At 44.0% G+C, this 22,296-nt stretch overlaps 1 protein-coding gene across 3 annotated transcripts in view; it reads left to right on the forward strand.

Moving 5' to 3' along the window:
• Positions 1-22,296, forward strand: part of Cap2 (cyclase associated actin cytoskeleton regulatory protein 2) — a 127,004-nt gene that overhangs the window by 38,959 nt on the left and 65,749 nt on the right. For 2 of the 3 annotated variants that reach the window (XM_035441530.1, XM_035441532.1), the window contains exon 3: positions 1,339-1,416. The exons of the other annotated variant lie outside the window; for it this stretch is intronic. In XM_035441530.1, the coding sequence (XP_035297421.1) occupies positions 1,339-1,416 (78 nt within the window). The remainder of the gene's footprint in view (positions 1-1,338; positions 1,417-22,296) is intronic. 3 annotated transcript variants of the gene reach the window in all.

The following is a 22,296-nucleotide window of genomic DNA, read 5'->3' on the forward strand; positions in this document are numbered from 1 at the left end:
TTATGTGTTCCAGGACATTCCCACCTGTACAAGTTCTTTGTGTTAGGGGTGGGGGTGGATCCAGATGACCAGGTCCCAGTGAGACACATTTTGAAAACTTTGACGGCCAAACTTTCTTTTTTTTCTTTTAAGGCGGCATCTCACTGTGTAGCCCTGGCTGACCTGGAACTTACTTTCTGCGTAGATCAAGTTGCCCTCAAACCCACAGATATCAGCCTGTCTCTGCCCTCTAAGTACTAGGATATAAAGTACATATTCCCATGCCCAGCCATGAGTCAATCCTTTTAAATAGCTTAAGATATAATTCATATATCCTAATAGTCACACTTTTAGAGAGTGTGATTCTGAGGGTTTTCATATAGTCAGAAAGAGGTGAAACCCATCAACTCTGTCTTATTGGAGAGCAACCCGTGTGTGTGTGTGTGTGTGTGTGTGTGTGTGTGAGAGAGAGAGAGAGAGAGAGAGAGAGAGAGAGAGAGAGAGAGAGAGAGAGAGAGAGGGGTGGGGAGGGAGGATCGTATGGATGCATATGGCTGGATACTTGGGTAGATGTGGGTGCCTATGGAGACCAGAGGTCAACTTCAGGTGTAGTTTTCCAGGAGCCATCCATCTTGGTTTTTTGTTTGTTTGTTTTTTTGTTTGTTTGTTTGTTTGTTTTTGACAAGATCTCATGGACCTCAAGCTCACCAAGTAGGCTAGACTGCCTGGTGAACCTCAGAGATCTGCCTGTCTCTGCCTCCCCGTGTCTGGGACTTCAAGTGAGCACCCAGCCTTAGTCCTCCTGCCCACACAGTGAGCACTTTGCCAACTTTATCAGCGCCCCAACCTTAACTGGAGAACATTCTCATCAACCACAAAAAAAAAAAACCTCTGTGGTCTGTCAGCAGTTTCCTCCCTATTCCTCCTCACCTCAGCCCCTGCTGCCCATTATTCTACTATCTCTATAGATCTGCCTATTCTGGACATTTCTTGTAGATGAGATCACACGGGCGTGCTCTTTTGTGACTGGCTCCAGTCACTCAGCACAATGTTTTGAAGCCTTGCCTGTGTCACCGCCTGTGACAGCACTTTGTTTTAAAAGCTGCACAATGCACCATCTCGTGGCTAAGTCATTTTTTTTAAAATCCATTAATGAGTTGATGGACATTTGGTTGTTTCCACATTTTGGCTATTATGAATAATGATGGTGTGATTATGCATTTGCAAGTTATGTGAACATATGTTTGCATACTTCATAGTTCTGTTCACTGCTGAGTGGAGTGAATGGATGGTTGTGCAATATGTTGGATACTTGTTTAGAGTGCAAACACTGAAACGCTGCCTTCTTTCTGTTTGCAGGCGGAAATGGTACACAGCGCTTTTCAGGCCCAGCGTGCTTTCCTTCTCATGGCCTCTCAGTACCAACAGCCCCAGGAGGTAAGAGGCTATCACAACAAACAGGACTGCCTAGCGAGCCGAGCCTGCAGGGTGCGATGTCCAAGAGGAAATCACAAGAGTCATTTCCTTTAATGCTGTCTCTACTCTAGATCACAATAGAGCATTTCTCCCGTCTTTATAGACTTGGTGACAAATGGAATCGTGTGTGTGTGTGTGTGTGTGTGTGTGTGTGTGTGTGTGTGTGTGTGTGTGTACCTGTATAGGACAAAAGCCCCTATAATATATCTTCTGATTACTGATAAATTACAGTTGTGACCAAGTATATACAATGACCATGGACACCACCACTTTTAAGATAAATTTACATATGACATCTATGTCTTGTTCTTTCCTATTTTCACGATGCAGAAAACATTTGCCCTAATTTGGTTCCAAATTTTCATTGTCTTCGGATCAGGCTGCTGGTCTTTGAGCCCCCTGGAAATCCTTAGTGTGGCTTGGATGGGCTTTTTCATCCTAAGGAGCATGATAAGCTGACTCGGTGCTTCCCAGTGCCTATGCTGTCTGTGACTGGGGAGTTTCACCGCAGTTTCTGACTCTCTGGGTCTTGAATATGGTGAGACTCAGCGTCATTCAATAAGCTCCTGAGGGATGCCCCAGCTATAATTTAACAATTAGAAACTTTGTGAGTCTGCAAGGACCCGTGTGTATCCCACCTTGCCATTCTCTGCCAGGAATGTGGGCTAACTTCTCTTAGGTTAAAGATATTTAAGGACTGGACAAATAACTCAGTAGGTAAAGCGTTTGCCTTGCAAGCATTGAGGCGCCGAGACCCATCCCCAGAACCTATGTACAGAAAATGATTATGGTATTGTACACTCGCAATCTTAACTCTGAGAAGGTGACACAGGGAGATGCCCAGGCCAGCCAAGGCTAGCCTGATCTACAAACTCTGGGGCAATGAAAAACAGTCTCTAAAAAAAGTAAATAACACCTGAAAAAACAGTATGTGAGAGTGCCCTCTGGCCTCCAGCAGACACACAAACACAAGTGTGCACACACACATGAAGATATTAGAGGATTTACCACTCACTGCAACAGTACTGTCCATGTAGTAATTTCAGTAACCTTCAATCCATCATAATGGATCTGTGTGATACCCAGAGTAAATCTTAATGCACCAAGGAATAAAAGATAAGAGCAGATGTTAAGAAAAGTGGGGATCACAAAGTCTTTTCCATTTTCCAGTACATCCTGTTAATAAATCTCCCCTCATTCTCTGAACCCAGGCCCTACCACCAGCAGCCAGACTGACAACACAGTATCATGGGAATGTCCACGTTCCCTTCACCACCTGTTCATAATAACATTTTTACCTGGCCCATTTTGTAATAATGAAATGGTTTGGTAAAATGTAGATTAACAGTGATCAGGATATGAGAAAAGCACAATTTTTCTTCTGATAATTTTGTATCTTCAGTTTGTTAACAATTACATGGGGAAAACAGAGTTGAATATCCTTATGACAAAGTAATTCAAAGGCAGTTGTTTCTTTTGACTTCTAAAGCAAATTCCTAAAATCTGAACAGTTGCACTGGGCAGATTTCTGGGAATCCAGGACTTGGCCTTCAGAGAACAGCAGCAGGGAAACCCTCAACCCTCTCTAGAAAGTCCTTCCCTGCCTTGGATTTTCTTCATTCAAAAAATCAACTTAATTTTTTATGTAATATATTTTGATCATATTCTTCCCCCAATACTTCCCAGAGCCTCCCTTCTCTCCACTCACTCAAATTCATGATCGATATCTCTCTCTCTCTCTCTCTCTCTCTCTCTCTCTCTCTCTCTCTCCTCTCTCCTCTCTCTCATCTCTCAAAATAAAAATGAAAATCAAAACAAAATCAATGAGACAAAAAAAAGCATACAAAGCTAGGGACACTCCACTGGAAAAAAATGGATTTTCCCTTTCTCAGCAGGCATGAAATACAAATAGTCTCTTGGTGAGGAGTAGGACTTTGTCCACGCCCCCTTGTTAGTACTGGAATTTTGCCTGATTTGAACTCATGAAGGTCTTGTGCTTTTTTTTTTTTTTTTTTTTAAGGGAAATTTTTATTTACTTACTTTTCTTGTTGCTGTCACAAAATGCATGAGAAAGGCCATTTAAGAAAGGAAGCCTTTATTTGGGCTCCCAGTCTGAGGGTGCAGCCAGCCAAGGCAGGGGAGGCATGGTGGCAGGAGCGGGAAGCAGATGGTCACTTGGATCCACACTAGGGGAGGAAGAGAGACCAATACTGGTGCTCAGTTAGCTTTCTCTTTTCTTATTCTGTCTGGGATCGCAGTCCATAGGATAGTGTCACCCACATCCAGAGTGGGTCTTCCCTCCTCAGTTAGAAACACCCTCACGGACACACCCAGAGACGTGTCACCTGGGTGACTTAGTCAGGTTAACCTTAAGGATGAACCATCACAAATACCAACACATGGATCTCACCCCAAGGAGTTTCTGCTTAAATGGTCTGAGGAATGGCCTTGGCTTTCGTACTAGGGGTTCACGAGTGATTCTAACTTGTAAACAGAGCTATAAACCCCTCCTAAGATGGGCATGCCTCTTCCTTCTTTGTAAAAGAAGCTACCACAAAACCTGAGAGAATCTGAAAGCGTGGAAATATTCCAGGCTCCAGTCTAGATGAACTTTACTCGTTGGCCTCTCAACCCCAGCTTTGCAAAGGAAAGAAGTGAAAATCCCTTCCAGACTCTTGCCTTGGCCTGCCTTCTTTGGCTGAGGTGGGAGAAGTGGTTTCCATTGAGTCCATTGAGGAAGAACAGGCTTTTCTCCCTGTTGCTCCACTCCATGGGTTTTCTGAACTTAGAGCAAGAATCCTTTCTGTTGGCCTTGCTACTTTACACAGGAAAAAAAAAAACCTCACTCTGTAATTATCAGTTGGTGACTAGAACTAATGAGCAAATGAACAGGGCATGGGTGTAGCTCGGTGGTCGAGCATATATATTTAGCATGAGTGAGGCCCTGAGTTGACTAGCACAAGAAGAGAGGGAGCAAGGGATGTGTCCACATGAACTGATGCACTGGTACCTTGGCATTCCAAGGAGAGCCACAGTCAAGGATACTGGCTTAGTGTACTGGATATAGCATCTGCATTCCCCCCACCCCTCCTTGCTCCGCTACATTCTTGGTAAAAAGGTACAAAGATGGTTTCAAGGGAGGTGTGCATTGAAATTCCCATGAGCTTTGGTCCCCTAACTCTGGGTGCAGCAAGGCCCAACAAGATCAGTAGGTAAAATGGAACACTAAGGTTTCTGTTTCATTTTGGTTTGGTTTGGCTTTGGTTTTTTGTTCTGTCTGGCCCCTTCCTCTACTTCCTTTCCTCTTAACCCAAAGCTTCATCTGACAGAAAGGCAGGTGCAGGAAGTCACATCACAGCAGGGAAAAAAGTATGAGGCTGGACATTGGTCTTCCCAGTATGTGTTCTAGAAGCATAAAGAGTATTACCACAGTAAAAATGGTGCCTTCTCTATGTGTTCTAGAAGCATAAAGAGTATTACCACAGTAAAAGTGGCGCCTTCTCTTGGGAGCTGTAGCCTGTCTGTCCCTATGTGTCGTAATTTATTCCTTGTTCCAGGAAGGAGAGAAAACTGCTGTGATTCCCCATCTCGCTGCCATCCAGCAGAGCTTCTCAAAGCTGTGGTGTAGTGAGAATCCCCTGAAGGGTTGTTGGGTTACAACTGGCCCTCATTTACAGTTTCCAGGTCAGTAAGTCTGGAGTGCGTCCCAGGCACCCACAGTTCTGAAGTGTCCCAAAGTAACAGGGAGCCTGCTGGCCTGTGGTGTGTGGTTTTGCTCTCCCTGTTATGCCTCGAGCTCAAATTCATTTTAGGGCCTTCATCATGTCACTCACAGCTGCTTCTAATGACCTGGAAAACATGCTGGTGAGTGAAACAAATGAAATATAAGGAGGAGGACATGACTACTCTTAAAGTATGGAGAAGATTTTTAAGGTAGATATAAAAGGAGAAGAGTCCAGGCTCAACATGGCCGGCAAACAGACAGACCATGAGAGGAATGAGAGGAGGAAGGAGACCAAGGGAGGAGCCACTAACCAAGAGGGGCCTGCTTTCTTCTTTATAAACTGTGTGTGTGTGTGTGTGTGTGTGTGTGTGTGTGTGTGTGTGTGTGTGTATTTGAGTACACATTCATTTGTGTACACATATGGAGGCCAGAGGTTCACTTCAGGTATTGTTCCTCAAGTGCTGTCCATCTTCTGGTTTTTTGTCTCTTCTTTGAGACAGGATCTCTCAGTGGCAGTTGCCTGGAACTCACCAAGTAGTCTAGGCTGGCTAGCAAAGAGCCCCAAGGCTCTGCCTGCCTCCAGCTTCCCCAGTACTAGGATTATAAGTACATGCCACTGGCTGCTTCTTACATGGGTTCTGGGGATAAAAGCCAGATCCTCATGCCAGCACTACCAGCCCTATAACAGTCACCTTGCAAGAATTAACCATGGTCCCCTGGGAACTGCTTTAACCCCCTCTGAAGGCAGCTTCCCGGGTGACTTAGTTTCTTCCCACTACCTCTCACCCCTTACAGGTCACGCTGATTATTAAGCTCCTGACACATGAACTCTTAGGGGCCACACTCCAACTGTATCCAAACCATACCACCACTCAAAGTCCTTCACACACACACACACACACTGCATGTAAGACACACTGCACAAACATTCATAGTTGTGTATCTAAATAAAACTATAGATAATGGTTGCTATAATAGAAGTAATTTTTGTTTGTTTGTTCGGGGCCTTCAAACATCTCTTTTCACCTGGAATAGATGAGCAGCGTGATCTTTAGTGACCTCTAACATGAGTGACCACAAAGTTTCAGCCTGAAATACCAATGCAACCTTCAGTGGACCATTGCCTCTACTGCCTTAGAAGAGTGCTGCACCTACGGATGCCATCATCGGGGGAACATCACCACAGCAACCAGGAGAGGGAAAATATCCCCCACCCAGGCCCCACCATCCAGCCTTGACTAATCTGCAGGAATGGATGGGAAGGACTTGGATGTGGAGTGCCATACCCCTCCTATTGAACATGCTTTCCACATTTCCCCTGGATGTTCTTCTATTCAGCAAATCCTGCCAACAATGTGTGTGTGTGTGTGTGTGTGTGCGCGCGCTCTCGTGTGCACGCGCGCAAGTGCGAGTGTGCATGTGCGCACATATGGATATATAGGGAAACAAGAATTTCCAGCTTTACAGAAGTTGGTTCATAGTCATTGAACTCTCATCCAGCTGTGCATCTCTGTAGAGGAATACTGTATCATACATTCAACTCACAAAGTGAAGAGATGTTTTCTTTGGACCACAGTCTGGGAGTTTCTAGTCCAAGATCAGTTGGCCTCATTGGTTTAAATCTGAGATGAGGGCACTGAATAGGAGTGTGTGTTGAACAAGTCATCCGTATCCTGAACTTGGAAGCTGAGAGAATGAGGGTCCTTTGGACCCTCTAAAGGGCATGCTCCCAGTAATCTAAGGCCCTCTCATAAAGACCCACCTCTTAAATGTCACAGCACTTGCCAATATTGCCATCCTAGGGACCATGCTTTTCATGAGGACCTTTGGAGTATACTGCCTACAGCCAAATTGTCATTCTATCATTTAGATCTCACTCTCCCAAAGAGATTCCTCCAGGCCAGGAAGGGCACGCCATTTATCCCAGTACTCAGGAGGCAGAGGCAGGTGGATCTCTTGAGTTTGTGGCCAGCTTGATCTACATAGGGAGTTCCAAGCCAGCCAGGGCTACATAGTGAGGCCCTGTCAAAGGCAGGGGGTGGAGCTACCTTGTCTTTATTTGAACTTGTACTCATTGCCAGTGCTGAAGATTGACCCAAGGCCTCACATGCTAGGCCAGCACTCTACCTCTGGGCTGCAGCCTGGTTATTGGACTTCCACGTTAAGATGAAATGTGCCTTCCTCTGCAGAGAGCGGGAATTTAGGATCCATCCCTTCCTCCCATTGTGTGCACAGACTGAAAAATGAGAATGGAAAGGAGGTGCAGAGCTTCCTGCCGGCTGCTTCTCGTCTCTGAATGTGCACCCCATGCCCCAAGCGCAGCCTCTGCTCAGCATGCCTTTGTGAGGATCCACCAGTGTTTGGAACACCCTTCAAATTTGTTAATATTCATTGATTTTAAACCAAGCAAGAAAGCCTTGCAGGCAGTAGCCTTAGGACCTTCAACTAATCATTGAGGCTCATGAGAGCTACCGAACTCCAGGAAGTGTAAATATGCCTGGGATTTAAGAGATTTAATAACAAATGATAAATGTTTGCAGAGGTAGATGCATTTATCTTCATTTAAACATTACACACTATATATTGTAATGTACATATGTATTGAAACATCACATTTTATCCCATAATGATGTATCATTTTTATGTTCTTATCTACCAGTTAAGGAAATGAATTTTATGTGTGTGTATTTGTATGTGTGTATTTTCTTGATACAGTTGCATATAGCCCATACTAATTCTGAACTTTCTATGCAGTTAAATTGTCCTTGAACTCTTAATTCTCCTGCCTCCAATTCCCTCATGTTGGGTGTCCCAAGTGGTACCATGTACACCCAGCTCCAAATCTGTAAGGGTTTTCTAGAGCAGAAACTTGGGACCTTGGCCCATCCTGACTTGAATCCCAGGTCTTGTACACATTAACCCCACCAATCCAAACATGAGAATAACAAGATGTTCCTGTGTCTTCAACATTAAGAATCTTCTGTTGTTTTCTAAGCAGCTACTGGGGAGTTAACCAGGCTAAACTGCCAAATTTCCACTGAGGCATTCTAGCCACCAACTTGTCAAGTAGCCAACCTGGGGTTTGGCAGTTAAAGCTTCTAAACCCTAAGGGTTTTCTAGGCTAGTACTCCATTCCCCCAGCCCTTCAAAGAAAGACAAAGAAGACTTTGCTATTAGTTGCTATTAGTTGTAAAACACCTAAGAAAAAGCAACTTCAAGATAGAAGGGAGGATTTATTTTGGCTCCTGGTGTGAGAGTGCAACCTACCTTGACAGGGAAGGCATGACAGTGGGAGTGTGAGGTAGCTGCTCACATTGAGTCTGCAGGTAGGAAGCAGAGAGATGGATGCCGTTGCTCAGCTTGATTTCTCCTTCTTGTATTGTTTGGTTTTGGTTTGGTTTGGTTTGGTTTGGTTTGGTTTGGTTTGGTTTGATGTTTTGAGGCAGAGTTTCTCTGTGGAGCCCTGGCTATCCTGAAACTAGCTCTGTAGACTGGCCCCAAACTCAGATATCTCCCTGCCTCTGCCTCCCGAGTCCTGGGATAAAAGGTGTGTGCCTTCACCACCACCGCCCAGCTGCTTTCTCCTTGTTTAGCCTAGAGCCCTGCCCCAACAGACGGTGCTGCCGACATTCAGGCTGCATCTGCATCTCCCCTCCTCAGTTAAATCTTTCCATAACTTCACATGTGCTCTCAACATCGTGTGTCCTAGGGGACTGCAAATCCAGCTGACAATGAAAATTAACTATCATACCTTTAAAAATCCAGCAAATGAATGTGTTTGTTACATTTGCATATGAATAGAGCTGTGTGTATACAAATCACTGTAGCTCCTTGCCGTGTAGTGAGTCCATCCTTGTTTGCCTGTGGTTCACCAGGGCCATAAGAAGTCACATTATTGCACAGAGTTTTACAATGTCAAAGTAGTCGTGTGGCTTTGATCTCAGAATATGTCTGGGGTAAATTACTTGGTGTTAGTGGCAGGTCTGGAAATTGTAAGGGAAAAGCAAATGACTGAACAAAGCCAAACTCCAAAGTGTTTCTTAAGTCCATGCCCAGAAAATGTCATGGCATCTCTGCTAAATCTTCTTGAAGGACTTAACCATGATTAGTTTCACTAAGTTCTGCTGTCAGGGCCCATGTGAAAGAGAACACCATGCAACAAATAAAATTAGGGTTTTGGGGTTTTTTTTAATGGATTGGAGTGGAGGGGAGACTGGAGATCATAGATTGGCATCCAGTATCATTCTACATCTGCCTTTGTTTGTTTGTTTGTTTGGTTGGTTGGTTGGTTGGTTGGTTGGTTTTTGAGACGGTTTCTCATTGAACCTGTTGCTTCCTGACTGTGCTAGGTAGGCTGTCCTGCAAGCCACCAGGGTTCTTCCTGTCTCCACCCCACCCCAACACTGGAATTGCAGATACACAACACTGTACCTGACTTTTTCATGAGTGCTTGGGGGGATTGGAAATCAGTTCCTCATGTTTGCATAGCAGGCACTTACCAGAATGAGCCATCTATCGCCCATATTTTAATGGATTTTTCAATACTTTTTTTCATTTATCTTGAAAACAGAAAAAAAAACTATAAGGGAAATAAAAAATAAAACCTGCACTATCATGCTGAATTGCATTTTCATTCTGTAGTCATTTGTCCCAGTGGTCTGGATGGACCATTCTGAGGAATAGCACCTCTGAATCTAACTGGTGGCTCGTTTTCAAATTGGCACAATATGCTCATTTCATAAACTTGTATTCATGTCTCCCCTCATTGTAACTGTAAATCGGTTGATTCCCTTCATGACCAACTCAGAGGCACCCAGGGACAATAATGCATGCTTTTAATTTCTGGAGGAACATATAAGTTTAAGCTAAATAAAATATACATGCAGCAGGTCAAAAACTCATGTCTTCCTGATAAAGGACTGGATATTACTTGGTTTTGGTTTGGTTTGAAACAGTCTTGCTGTGCATCCTTGGCTGACCTGGTACTCATTATATAGACCAGTTTGGCTTCTAAGTCATGCTAATTCCCCTGCTTCAGCCTCCTAGTGCTGGAATTAAAGGCATGCACCACTATGCCTGGCTTAGCAGGTTGGTTCCACTATGCCTGGCTTACCAGGTTGGCTTTTGTAAGCAGCAGCCTTATGGGCAGCATTTCATGTTGTAGACAGAGAAATGAGGCAAAAGAAAGCCTCTGCTTTTCATGAGTGTTGCTACACATGGCCCTAAAATGACCTTGGTAATTACACCCTGGCTAGCATTGAAGGCTGCTGCCGCATCTGCTATAGATGCCGGTTAATGCAGAATAAAACACCCTGGAAGGAAAGAGAGGCGTCAGTTGTGTGATATTATCAGGGTCTGCTGTAGTTGACAGCCTGAAGCTAAGCAGGCAGGGCTGAATCCCAAAAGGAAAGCTAATCACTGGCTTATCAGGATGCAGGGGGGAGGCTGATCCGAAAAGAGAGAGATGCTGGCAGTCTTCTGCCCAGACTGTTTGCTTTAGCAGCATAAAGCCGTGATGAGCTGTGAGCTCTGGCTGAGACTGGTAGCTTTATAGCTATTTGGAAGCTCAGGGTTGTGGAGGCAAAGAGGATTTGCTAAGATCCTGTCCTGCTGAACTGTCACTCAGGGTGACTTTTTGGTTGTTGTTTTTAATCTGATAAGGCACACATTAGCTCATCTCTCTTTGTGTAAGAACTGAATCAGATGATAAATGCCTGTCCAAAGGAAGTGAGGTGATTATCACACACTGGGGATCTGGGAGATTATCTGAGGGGTGAAAGTTCATACAGAAAGATGCTGTCCTTTGTTTTATCAACTATCTCATCCTAAATTTGTTAGGATTCCAGACAGCCTTGGAGATAAATGCTACATAAAGGATGAAACTCTATTTATTTGACTAATGCATTCTTTTCATTATCCTTTTTTTGTTCCGTGTCAAAATCACTTTGAATTCTTTATAAAAATAATTATCAGCTATTTATCATTCTTTAATGCAAAACTAAATGGCCTCTTGCCTGTCATTGTAAATCTGATATAAAAAGCTGGAAGGGTTACAAGGTCTCTCTCTTAAGACTGAATCAAAAAATCAAATTTAAAAAGAAGTTGCTGACTCATTCACCAAATCCTAAACGCCTTGGAAGAGCCTGCTGGGGCCTTTTCTTCAGATGTGCTTCTTGGCTCCTGTTTCAGCAAGCCATAGCCGAAGTGGTCTTTTCTGGACAGAGCTCCCATAGTCTGCACAGAGCTGTGTATGTGATCCTTGCCAGCAAGGAGAAGGGAATTCCAGCTGGCATTCCGAACTGAATCTGCTGTCATAAATTAGTTAGCCAGGGCACAGTCCGTTACTTTTTATGGTCATGTTCTATATTTGTATGTGCTGGGAGATGGGTCACATGACCAAACCACCACTTGCTATCGGTGTCTCTGTACACCGACAAAAGAGGGTCCCACTGGCATTTCACCGTACCGTGCATGCGTCATCAGCTTTTAATTGAAAATGTGGCTTCTCTGGGTACTAAAACCACAAATAATTCAGAATGAACTTTATATGATTGTCTTCATAATGAAACAAACTGCTGTACATGCAACTCATTGCAATGCCCCGTGCCTTCCAGAGAGTTTTACACCTGTGTTCTGAAGATGAGCGAACCAACCTTGCCAAGAGAATGAAGACCAAAGTTCCTTTTACACACTTTAAAAACTTATTTCCTGACTTGGATGCTAGAGGATGTTCATGTCTGTTTGTTTGAGAGAGACAGAGAACTTCTCAAAACAGTTGAGAGAAAATTTTGAGAGAGAGAGAACTTAGTTCTTTCCCTTTCTATTCTCCATGTCTCTTCCTCCAGCATAGCTTAACATGTAGTTTCTGGTGGCAAACACCTGGAGAATGTCCCCCAACTGTTCTTATTCCCTTTTGTAAACTAAAAGGAAATAAAAGTTTTTGTCCGGGTTGGTGGATTAACTGCTGTGGGAGTCTTGTCTCCATATCTGGAATCACGTCTGAGGTAGATGTGATATAAGCAGTTGTTCTCCATCTTTGTACGACCCTGTTCAGACTCCAGCCCGCTGTAATGTCCTCAACTCTGTGAATTTCTTTCTCTGAGGAGAAAAAAAGCAAACACAAACAAAACAGCTACTGGATGCCTACTCCGTAATAGTCAGAGCGCTTGGCACTTAGACATCAGTTCTTATTTCATTTGTGTGATTACTGTTCTTTGTGAGAAACGGATGTTGGCAATGTGATTTTTCATGGTTCGTGCATCCCTGTGTTTTGGGATGGCAAGATAGTTTAGTAAGTTAAGCACTTGCTTCTAAACCTAATGACCCAAGTTCCATCCTCAGAACCCGAGGGATGGAAGGAGAGACTTGACTCAAGCAAGCAGTCCTCTGAAAGCTTGTAGCTCATGTGCACATGACATGTGTGTGTCCGCACACACATAGACATGCCAAATAAATAAAATAGAATACAGTCTTTTCCAGAAAATTCCTGTGGTTTGCAGTTATCTTGATGTTGCTACCATCATGCTTTAAACCCCACCATCCCCACCTGCAGCACTCTCAAGCTTAAGAAACATATCAACATCCTTTGTGTGGAAATTTGTGTAGATGCATGTGTGTGTATACGTGTACATGCATGTGAAAGCCAGAGATTACCATCAGCTCTCTTCCCCAGGCGCTCTCCATCTTACTTTTATTTTTTGTATGAGTGTGTGTGTGTGAAGTGTGTGCGCCTTTGTGTGTTTGTGTTAGCATGTATGAGGGAGCATGTGTGAATGTGTGAATGCACATGGAGACCCCAAAGCCAGACTTATGTATCAGACATCCTCTTTGATGACCCTCCATTTTCTGTGCCAGGATTTTTTGCTGACTGTGAACCTTTGATCTCAGCCAGTCCAGCTAGCCAGTTGTCCCTGGAGGTCCCCTGCCTTTGCCTCCTGGGTGCTAGGATTGCAGACATACTGCCACACCCACCCCTTCTGTCATTGGTGGCAACCCCAACTCAGGTCTTCATGCTTCCATGCTTCATGCTTCAGGGACCCTCCTGTCCCTCCCCTGCCTCCAGGTCTAGGGTTACAGATGTATGTCACCACACCTAACCTTTAGGTAGGTTGCTGGGAATCCAAACTCAGAGGCTATTAACATTTTATGGACTAAGTCATATCCCCAGGCCCTATCTACTATCTACCTTCTGCTGCTCTTTTATGGTAGCCTTGAACTTCCTCGGCAGCTAGGTAGTTAACACTCCCTGTGACCACACAAATGACTTGTTCATGTGTCATTTGGGAGACATCCCACTGCTAACTGTTCTCCTCAACAAGACACGCTAAGAGCTTCAAGGACCTTCAAGCTAATGTGTCTTCATTGTTATGACACACTGTAGTCTTGGCAATGTTTTATTTGATGCTAAGTTTAATACAAAGATGACTCAGGTTCCTGGTCACATTTGATTGGTTTAAAGAATAAAGCTGGGTTAATGAACCACAGTGGCTCAAGCAGGGGAGCAGAGCAAAGTGACATTTTTATTTATTATCATCCAGTTATCTATTACTATACACACACAGAGAGAGAGAGAGAGAGAGAGAGAGAGAGAGAGAGAGAGAGAGAGAGAAACTGGTGTTTGGAGGTGTATTTGGTAAGGACTGAAATACCAGAGTACAGCTGGGGAAATTGTAGCTGCATAGTGGTCACATAATTGGAGCCTTGGAAGAATATTACTCACAGGGATTTAGGTGAGGGAGAAATAGAAGGAAAAGAGCCTATGGTGTTCGGAAAGCACTTCAACTCGAAGACATCATTTCCCTTAAGAGCCTTTTACAAAATGAGAGCATCCAAGGTACCGTGGGATGATTCATTTCTGGACGTGGAGCGCTAACGATGACAAACAATCACAACCAGATTTGGGTGACAGATGTAGCTCAAGCACTGGGTGATTATAGACTATAGGTTCTGGGAAGGGCATGCTGATTAAATTCACAGGGGCTGTGGGGATCCAGCTGGCCTGATATTTAAATGCTACAGAAAAAAAAAAGTGCCAATTAAAGGGTTTCTTCCCTGTGAGGTGTCTTCATGTAAATTGTGAAAAACAACGCTTTCTGGAGACAGTGAGATTGCTGCAAGTGCCCAATATTAACTGCAGGTAACGGTGCAGTTTGAACTGCAGAAACGGTGGCACAGGACTTCAGTGTTGACCCCATCTCTGTGCAGATGGGCTCTCTATATGGAATAATGGCCAGCACATCGCATAAATTGGATTTAAATGAGTCAAACAACAGGGGTCCCATCATTTTCTTTGGCTGAGCATCCTAGAGGAGAATGTGGACAGGCTTCTTCTTGGAAAGTCATAAATTGGATTATCTTTTCCCATAGGGAGAGGGCTATAATTTAAACTTTATTTTGCCAGCTGGAAATAAAGCACCAAGCAGGCCAACTCTACATCATAAAAGCTAAGATACAATCAAACTTTTACAATGACTTAAAATAGGGAAGGTGGCTCCAAATCCTGGACTCGGTTATAAATATACTAATCACGTTGGTTATTGGAGGTCCTAATATATTGTAGCTGCATATTAACTCATGGAAAGTCATAGGCTGGAGAGATGGCTTCAAGAATAAACTGGTTGCCATACAATGTTGAGGATCTGAGGTTGAATGCCAAGAACCCACATAAAGCCAGATATCACAGCAAACATCTCTAACATGGGTGCTCTCGTGGCAGACAGAAGGTGGAGAAAGGAGAACCCCTAGAAACTTGTAGGCCAGCTAGTCTGCTGTACACAGTGGAGAACAACAAAGGGACACTGCCACAAACAGGGTAGAAGATGAGGAATGACACTTGAGGTTAACCTCTGACCTCTGTACATGTTCTGTAGCATGAGGACCTGATTTCCCTCCCTCCCTCCCTCCCTCTCTCTCTCTCTCTCTCTCTCTCTCTCTCTCTCTCTCTCTCTCTCTCTCTCACTCACTCATTTTCTCTCACACACACACATTTAACCACATTTTTTGTTTGTTTGCTTGTTTGGTTTGGGGATTTTTTTGTTGTTGTTGTTGTTTTGTTTGTTTGGGATTTTTCGAGTCAGGGTTTCTCTGTGTAGCTACATAGAACAGGCTGTCCTCAAACTCACAGAGTTCCGCCTGCCTCTGCCTCCCGAGAGCTTGGATTAAAGGCATGCACCACCACCGCCGCCTGGCTACAAAACACTTTTGAAAGTCTGAAATACACCTTAGGGGACGTGTGACTCATTTCTAGACAGTTATAGGACCTTGTTGTAAGCCCTTCTTGCACTGGTGCTAATTTCTTTTGAGATAAATGTGATGTTGGGATGCTCTGCGTGGACCTTTCCCTCAGTGCACTTTGGGGGGCTCTGCTCACGTGCAAGCTGCCAGTGTCTCCAGGTTTCCAGGGTCATCCTTGCATTTCCCTTCTTCTCACATGCTACACGTCAGTGACCCTCAGGGGTACCCTCTCTGCAGCTGGTGTGACCTTTCTTGCTGTTCTGTTTCTCTTGATCAGGCTTGCAATTGAATCAAGAGCAGTCTGTGATCCCTGCTGTTAATTCAGCCCTTAGAACAGACTGAACAAAGCCCCATACAGTGAAAATTGAAAAACAAATCTGCATGTCATAAGTTTCCCATCCGAAACATGCAAGTAATAATTTAGGGTGGAAAAGAGGAGTCCAGGTTTGAGGTTGCTTGCTGCACAACCATGAGGACCAGAGTTCAAATCCAAGCACTCATGTAACAATCTAAGTGTTCCACAAATATCTGCAGCTCCAGCTCTGGGGGACTTGAAGCCTTTTCTGACCTCCAGATTTACACACACACACACACACACACACACACACACACACACACACACACACTAATAATAATAATAATAACAGTAATAATCTAATATTGCTGTTCAGATTCACAAAACTTTCTGTAAAAATTCCATTGATCATCAGTATGTTTAAAATTCTTTTTCTGTGAAAGTAGGAACTCTTGTGATTTGTTTTTGAGGGGGAGGAGGTGGCTATGCTGTCCTGAGTGATCTCAAACTCCTGAGTTCAAATGATTTTCTGCCTCAGCCTCCCAATAATGAGCATGATAGGCATGCAACTCTGTGGCTGGCTGCTGTAACATGAAAAATAAAAGACCCAGAGACATAAATTGAGGTTCAAACTTCCAGCTGAAGGTCAGGGAAGCAAAACAGCCAGCCAAGGGCTGATCCACGAATGAGATCATCACCATGTCTCAAACTGTAACCTCTGCTCAGTGTGGCTGGGAAATGAGTGCCTCCTATTGACTACTGAAGACTCTGCTTCTGTCTTTTATACCCCTCTAGTGCTGGGATTAAAGGTGTGTGGTCTGTTACTCTTTTAGACTGACTCAATCTCATGTATCCCTGGGTGGCCTTGAACTCAGAAAGATCCATCTACCTCTTAATCCTGAGTCCTAGGATTAAAGGTGTGTACCACCACCTTCTAACTTCTCACTGCGGGGATTAAAGGTGTGTGCCTGATTTCTACGGCTTGTGGCTGACTTTGCTTTTCTGAATCCTCAGGCAAGCTTTAATAAATCATAAATAATATATCACTACAGGCTGCTTATCTTTATTTTCAGTCCCTGGCCAGCATCTCTCTAGCCTAAAGAGAGACATTTAAAAAATCACTCTGTAATTCTCTGATGTTGTATCTGAGATTGAATTAGCCTTCTCAAAAGTAGCTACCACAGAATCTCAATACTGAGAGGCCTCTCCCAGGAAGGCCTTAGGGAAGGCTCTGGGCTCAGAACTTCCTGGTTTTCTATCTCTCAAAGCTTAAAGAGGAAAAGAATCAGGCCAGAGCAAACACAGGCATGCAAGCTTTGGTTATATTCCTACATCTTACAGGAAGACATAAAGGAGGGCAGCTTGAGCCAACCCTCTGCACCTCAGAAGCATTCTGTCCTTACTTGCTTCTTGGTGTCTTTGTCCATCAGCCTCCAAGTCAGGAAGAGCCAAGTGTGGGAGTTAATTAGTAAGAACACAGTGCTGAAGGGCCACCCACAGGCTTATAACATGTCAGCCAGACGCTTTCATTGCCCTCCAGTAAGTTTTCACGTTATTTTGTGTCAGGTTAGCCTAAACTGAGTTGTTTCTCTAACATTGACTTCTTTTTGGCTTACCTGTTTCCCCTGGCATTCAATCCATTTAGCCATTGTCATATACAATGAGTAATCATGGGCAGAGTCCCCAGAGTGTCGCAGAGGGGTAGGTATAATAGAGTGTGATCAACTGTTCTATACTTCTGAGCAACAGATACCTACCCTGTGCTCCGTGCTTACAGCAGGGCCCAAACCACCTGTATTATTTACTTTTCTCATTGCTCTGATAAAATAAACAAAGAAACTTATGGGGGAAAGGGCTTACTTCGGCTACTGGTTTGGAGGTAATGTCTATTGTGGTGGGGGAGGTGTGGGGACAGGAGCTTGTGGCAGCTGGTCACATGGCATCTACAGTCAGGAAGCAGCCTCCTTGAAGAGCTTCTCCCATGAACCACCAACTACCCCAAGTTTTTTTTTTTTTCCTTCTCTTCTATTGTAAAACCATTCTAAGTGGTCTACTCTGATCAGTTTTTTTCCCCCTCTGTCTTCCTCTTGCCTTTACAATATGATTTACATATTTACAAAAGATTTCTTTCCTTGCCATCAGAGAAAGCCCAGGAAAACCCAGTCTCTCCCTGATCCTCCATGTCATCCATTTCCACAGGGTTAGTCACTTGCCTGCTGATGGCGCTACTGTGTGTGTCCAGGCGAAGGGGCTTCCCAGTGTCCCCAGTAACCCTCAGATGCTGCTGATCTAGAACCACACACAGCCCTCAGGCACTCCCTGTTCTCATCTTGGTTTCTTCTCTCTAGTTAGGAAACCCCAAGCCACTTACGTTTGCTGTCCCCAGACCCCTTGACTCCTTTTCCCTTCCCCCCTACATTAAGACCCTGTGTTCTTGATGGTGCTTTGACCTAGAGGTCTTTGGAATCCCAAAGCTTTTCTTTATTCCAATTTAAACCTCGTTCTGAAAGGAAGGGGAAAAAATGAAATAGGGAGAGAGCAAAGAATGGAGAAAATGAGGAAGCTGAAAAGAAAAGTGTGGAGAAGGGAAGAGGAAGAGCACAGGAGCAGGGGGAGAGGAGAGAGAGGAGGAAGTGACGGCCGCTTTTGTTGTTGTTGCTTGATAGGAAGGCAATGCAAAGTTGCTTATTTTAATACTGAACTGAAGCACATGAAACAGTGCCAGTGGCCTTTGTCTGCTCTCTGCCTCAAAGCTCCCTCCCCTCCAGTTCTTTCAGCAGCTATCACAAAACAAAGCAAACAAGCAGAAAACACAGCTAATCCCAAATCCTGCTGCTCATTCCCATAGCCTGTGGGAAGTTTCCAGACTGCGGAGGGTGATGTTGGCAGTCCTTTGCAGTCTACTGTTTGCAGCAGGCCCAGGATGCCAGCCTCTCCAGGCAACCTGAATTCTCTGACTGTATACACTTTGCTGTGTGAAGGGATGGCAGTGGAATGCCCACCTTTCTCCTCCTGGTCAATGACATTTTCCTTTTAATAGGCAAGTTTTTGTCACCTTTGCTTAGACATTCCCACAAACCATGTGCATTGTGTTGAGTGCTTTGTCATAAATGCTGAGCTGGTAGGGACCTGATGGGGCCAGGGACTAGGGGAGCTGGACAAGAGGTCATAGGGAAAGGACCACTTAAGCCTGGCCTTGCAAGGCAGGCAGAATTCACTAGGTGGAAGAACCTGGAGTATTTTTGCTCTGGTGTCACGTAAGTGGGTTAAATCACAGACCTTTCCCAACCCATCTAGCAAAATGACTTAGTACGAATTTAAACAACAGATTATTGGCTTTACTTTCATTCAGTGAATTTCCTTTCTTTCTAATTAATAATTAAATTGGGACTGTTCATATGACTTCTAAGGTGTGTGTGTGTGTGTGTGTGTGTGTGTGTGTGTCTGTGTCTGTCTGTGTGTGTGTGTGTGTGTGTGTGTGTGTGTGTGTGTGTGTGTGTGTGTGTGTCTGTGTGTGTGTGATAACTTTCAGGAGTCTTTCCTTCCACCATGGAAATCCAGGGGTTGAATTCAGGTCTGTCAGATGAGCACTTTTAACCACTGAGCCATCTCATTGGCCATACATGAACCTTTTGAGGCCTTATTTGTCCATACCCCACTCCTATGACTCTGTGTTGTCTCTGTCTCTTTCCTTCTCTTTTCTGTTCTGTGGGTCCTGTGTTCAATGTTAGTTTTCATTTCCTTTTGAGTTAAGTCAAAGATAACTCTAAGTGGCATCTTGTTCTCATGTTCATATTGATGTATTTCAGGGGGGAAAACATCGTAATTGCTTAAATTTATTTTCACTAATGAGAGTGGCTCGCATCTAGGAAACAAAAGGCAGGGGTCTCATTCCTTTCCTGCTATTTATTCTCATTATCCAGGAGCCTCTGGAGTTCTCTTAACTTACCAGCTTCACTCCTTATACCATATTAATCTTTGCTTAATACTCTAATTTATTTGCTTCACAAAGATACCCTTAATTTTAAAATTGTGTGTGTGTGTGTGTGTGTGTGTGTGTGTGTGTGTGTGTGTGTGTTGTGGCAGTGACATGAAGCCAGGGATCAAACTCAGCTATCAGGCAAACACTTTTTCCTGCAGAGCCATCTCACTGGCCCAAGCTATTCTTAAATTTCTGTCCAGTGTAATAACTATGCACTGTGATAGTAAGATGAGCATCTGGTTTTGGTGACCAGTTTGATGTTTTAGTTGGCCCATTGCTTTAGTCTTAAAATCATCTCTTCTGCCCCCAAACGCACACAGTGGCCATAGGCCAAGTACTGTCTCTTAACTTGGTCAAGAGATTTTCCTAAAAGTCTTTTGCTCCAAAGTCCTAAGAAAGAAGTCTAATTAAAGTATTACCCTCACATCATTAACTACAGCATTCCTTTGTTGTTGCCATAGTTTTTTAGAAGTGAGAAACCATCAAAAGCATTTCTCTGGGCCTCATCTTGTCCAAGCCAAAGTTCTGTTTCAGTTCACTCTATGGCTCACTTCCTGTCCTTTCTCCAAGTTTGCACTTATCACTGTTCTTTCATGATACCATTGGTATCCATGTCCTTCAAATCTTGGCATAGTAGCCAGGACCAGTGATAAACCCCTGTAATCCCAGTGACTGGAAAACTGAGGCTGGGAGATGATGAGTTTCAGGACAGCCTAGGAATAAATAAAGACCTTTCAGAAGGAAAAAACAGAAAGGCTGGGGTTCCTCCATCTCTTAAGATATTACTTCTCTAGCATCAGTGCAGCAGGTACCACCAGCAGAGTGTCCCACCAGTAACATTGCTGTCGCAGGCACTGCCAACAGAATGGTTCACATGTTGGAAATCTCTCCTCACTCACATAGTGCTGAAATCTAGAAGTCACAAATGGTGCAAGGAAAACTCTCTTCTCCAGGGCTATCTCCTAGGCTTCTAATTGTTTGCTGGCAGTGTGGAATTCCTTGGCTTCTAAACACATCTGTCTCTGATCTCTGTCTTCAAGTTTACCCAGCATTCCCTAAACATATGTGTGTTTCTGTGTCCAAATCTCCCTTTTCCAGAAGCATAACATTTTTCTTAAATCATTTGTACTGCTATAACCAAATGCCTGAGAATGAGCACATACAGTAGGCATAAGTTTATCTGTACATTTCTGAACACTGGGATGTCCAGAACATCTGGTGAAGGCCTTCTGACTAGGTTATGACACAGTAGAAGACATCACTTAGTTTAGAGAAAGGCACCAGAGTCCAAACTTATCTGCCTGAAAGGAATCCTCTCCCAGAATCGTAGCATTAATCTATTCATAAAGGTGGGATCTACATGCTTTAATAACTTTTTGAGGTCCTACAGTTAATACTACATAATTACATTTCAGTGGGAATTACAGGAGACAACATTGAAACCATAGCCACGGCCACATAAGATTAGTGGCCCACTGTCTTCCAACATGTCTGTCTCCCAAGTTATAATATCAATGTTCTCTGTTTCCAAAATCGTGTCCTGAGATGCCTGGGGTTAAGCTGTCCACATATGAACTTGGGGACATGGGGGTAATTCAACCCACAATACTAATTTTGTCAGAGAACATTTTCCCACCATTACCTGTGGGTGTAGATGCCCTGATTTGTGCCAGTTTGTCCATGCTCATGTTGTCACATATTCCTCCATATTGACAGGCTCCTTCCTATTTGGAAGCTGTTGGTATTAGCTGTTCATTCAGGTGGGTAGCCCAGGGCCACTTGTTCATCTTCCTTCAAGGATTTGAGCTGTCAGATGATGGCATTTTATTGGTGGGACTGCTTTACTGGTTATCAAACCTGTCACTGTGTGAGAGCTATGGGTTGCTGTGCCTGTCTTCCAATGATTGTATAGCTGATGACCCAGGAAAGTGTTACCACAGATAAAATTCACTCTTATCACTCCAGGGCATATAGCACCCAGTGCTAATTTTGAATTCCTTTTATTCACCATCATTTCTTTTCCTGTATTGATAGACAGCCTTGTGCACATCTTCCTTAAAATGCATCACGTACAAGTGAACACACAAACGTAGAGGAAAGGTTGCTGCTGAGCAGATGCCCACACTGCAGGAAAATATATTGAGTTCTACAGGGTACAGGTGGTAGCAGAGGATACACTTGGATGGGGATTGGCTGTGACAGCCAGAGAGCATTGGGCTTAGGCCCTGTGCAAAAGAGGCAAGAACACATACAAAAGGGGAATGCATGGAAAGTGTAGCACAATTTCTAGTTGGTCTTAATAATAAAAACTCAGAGACAGATATTGGGGTTAAAGCTGAAGATCAGAGAAGCAAAGCAGCCAGCCACTAGCTCTTACCTCTACTTCAGATCAAAATGGGTGATCCTGTCTCCATGAACCCTTAGACTGCCATCTGTCTTCACCAAACCTCAGACTGCTCACGACTGCCCTGCTCTCCATGAAACCTCAGACTGCTGCCTTGTATTCTTCTCTCTGAGTGGCCATATCACTCCTGTCTCCACATCCCTGTTGCTGGGATTAAAGGCATGAGATCCCAAGTGCTGGGATCACCTTTGTGTGAGCTCTGT

The sequence above is a fragment of the Cricetulus griseus genome, chromosome 3 (assembly GCF_003668045.3).
Source record: "Cricetulus griseus strain 17A/GY chromosome 3, alternate assembly CriGri-PICRH-1.0, whole genome shotgun sequence".
Classification (NCBI taxonomy): Eukaryota; Metazoa; Chordata; class Mammalia; order Rodentia; family Cricetidae; genus Cricetulus; species Cricetulus griseus.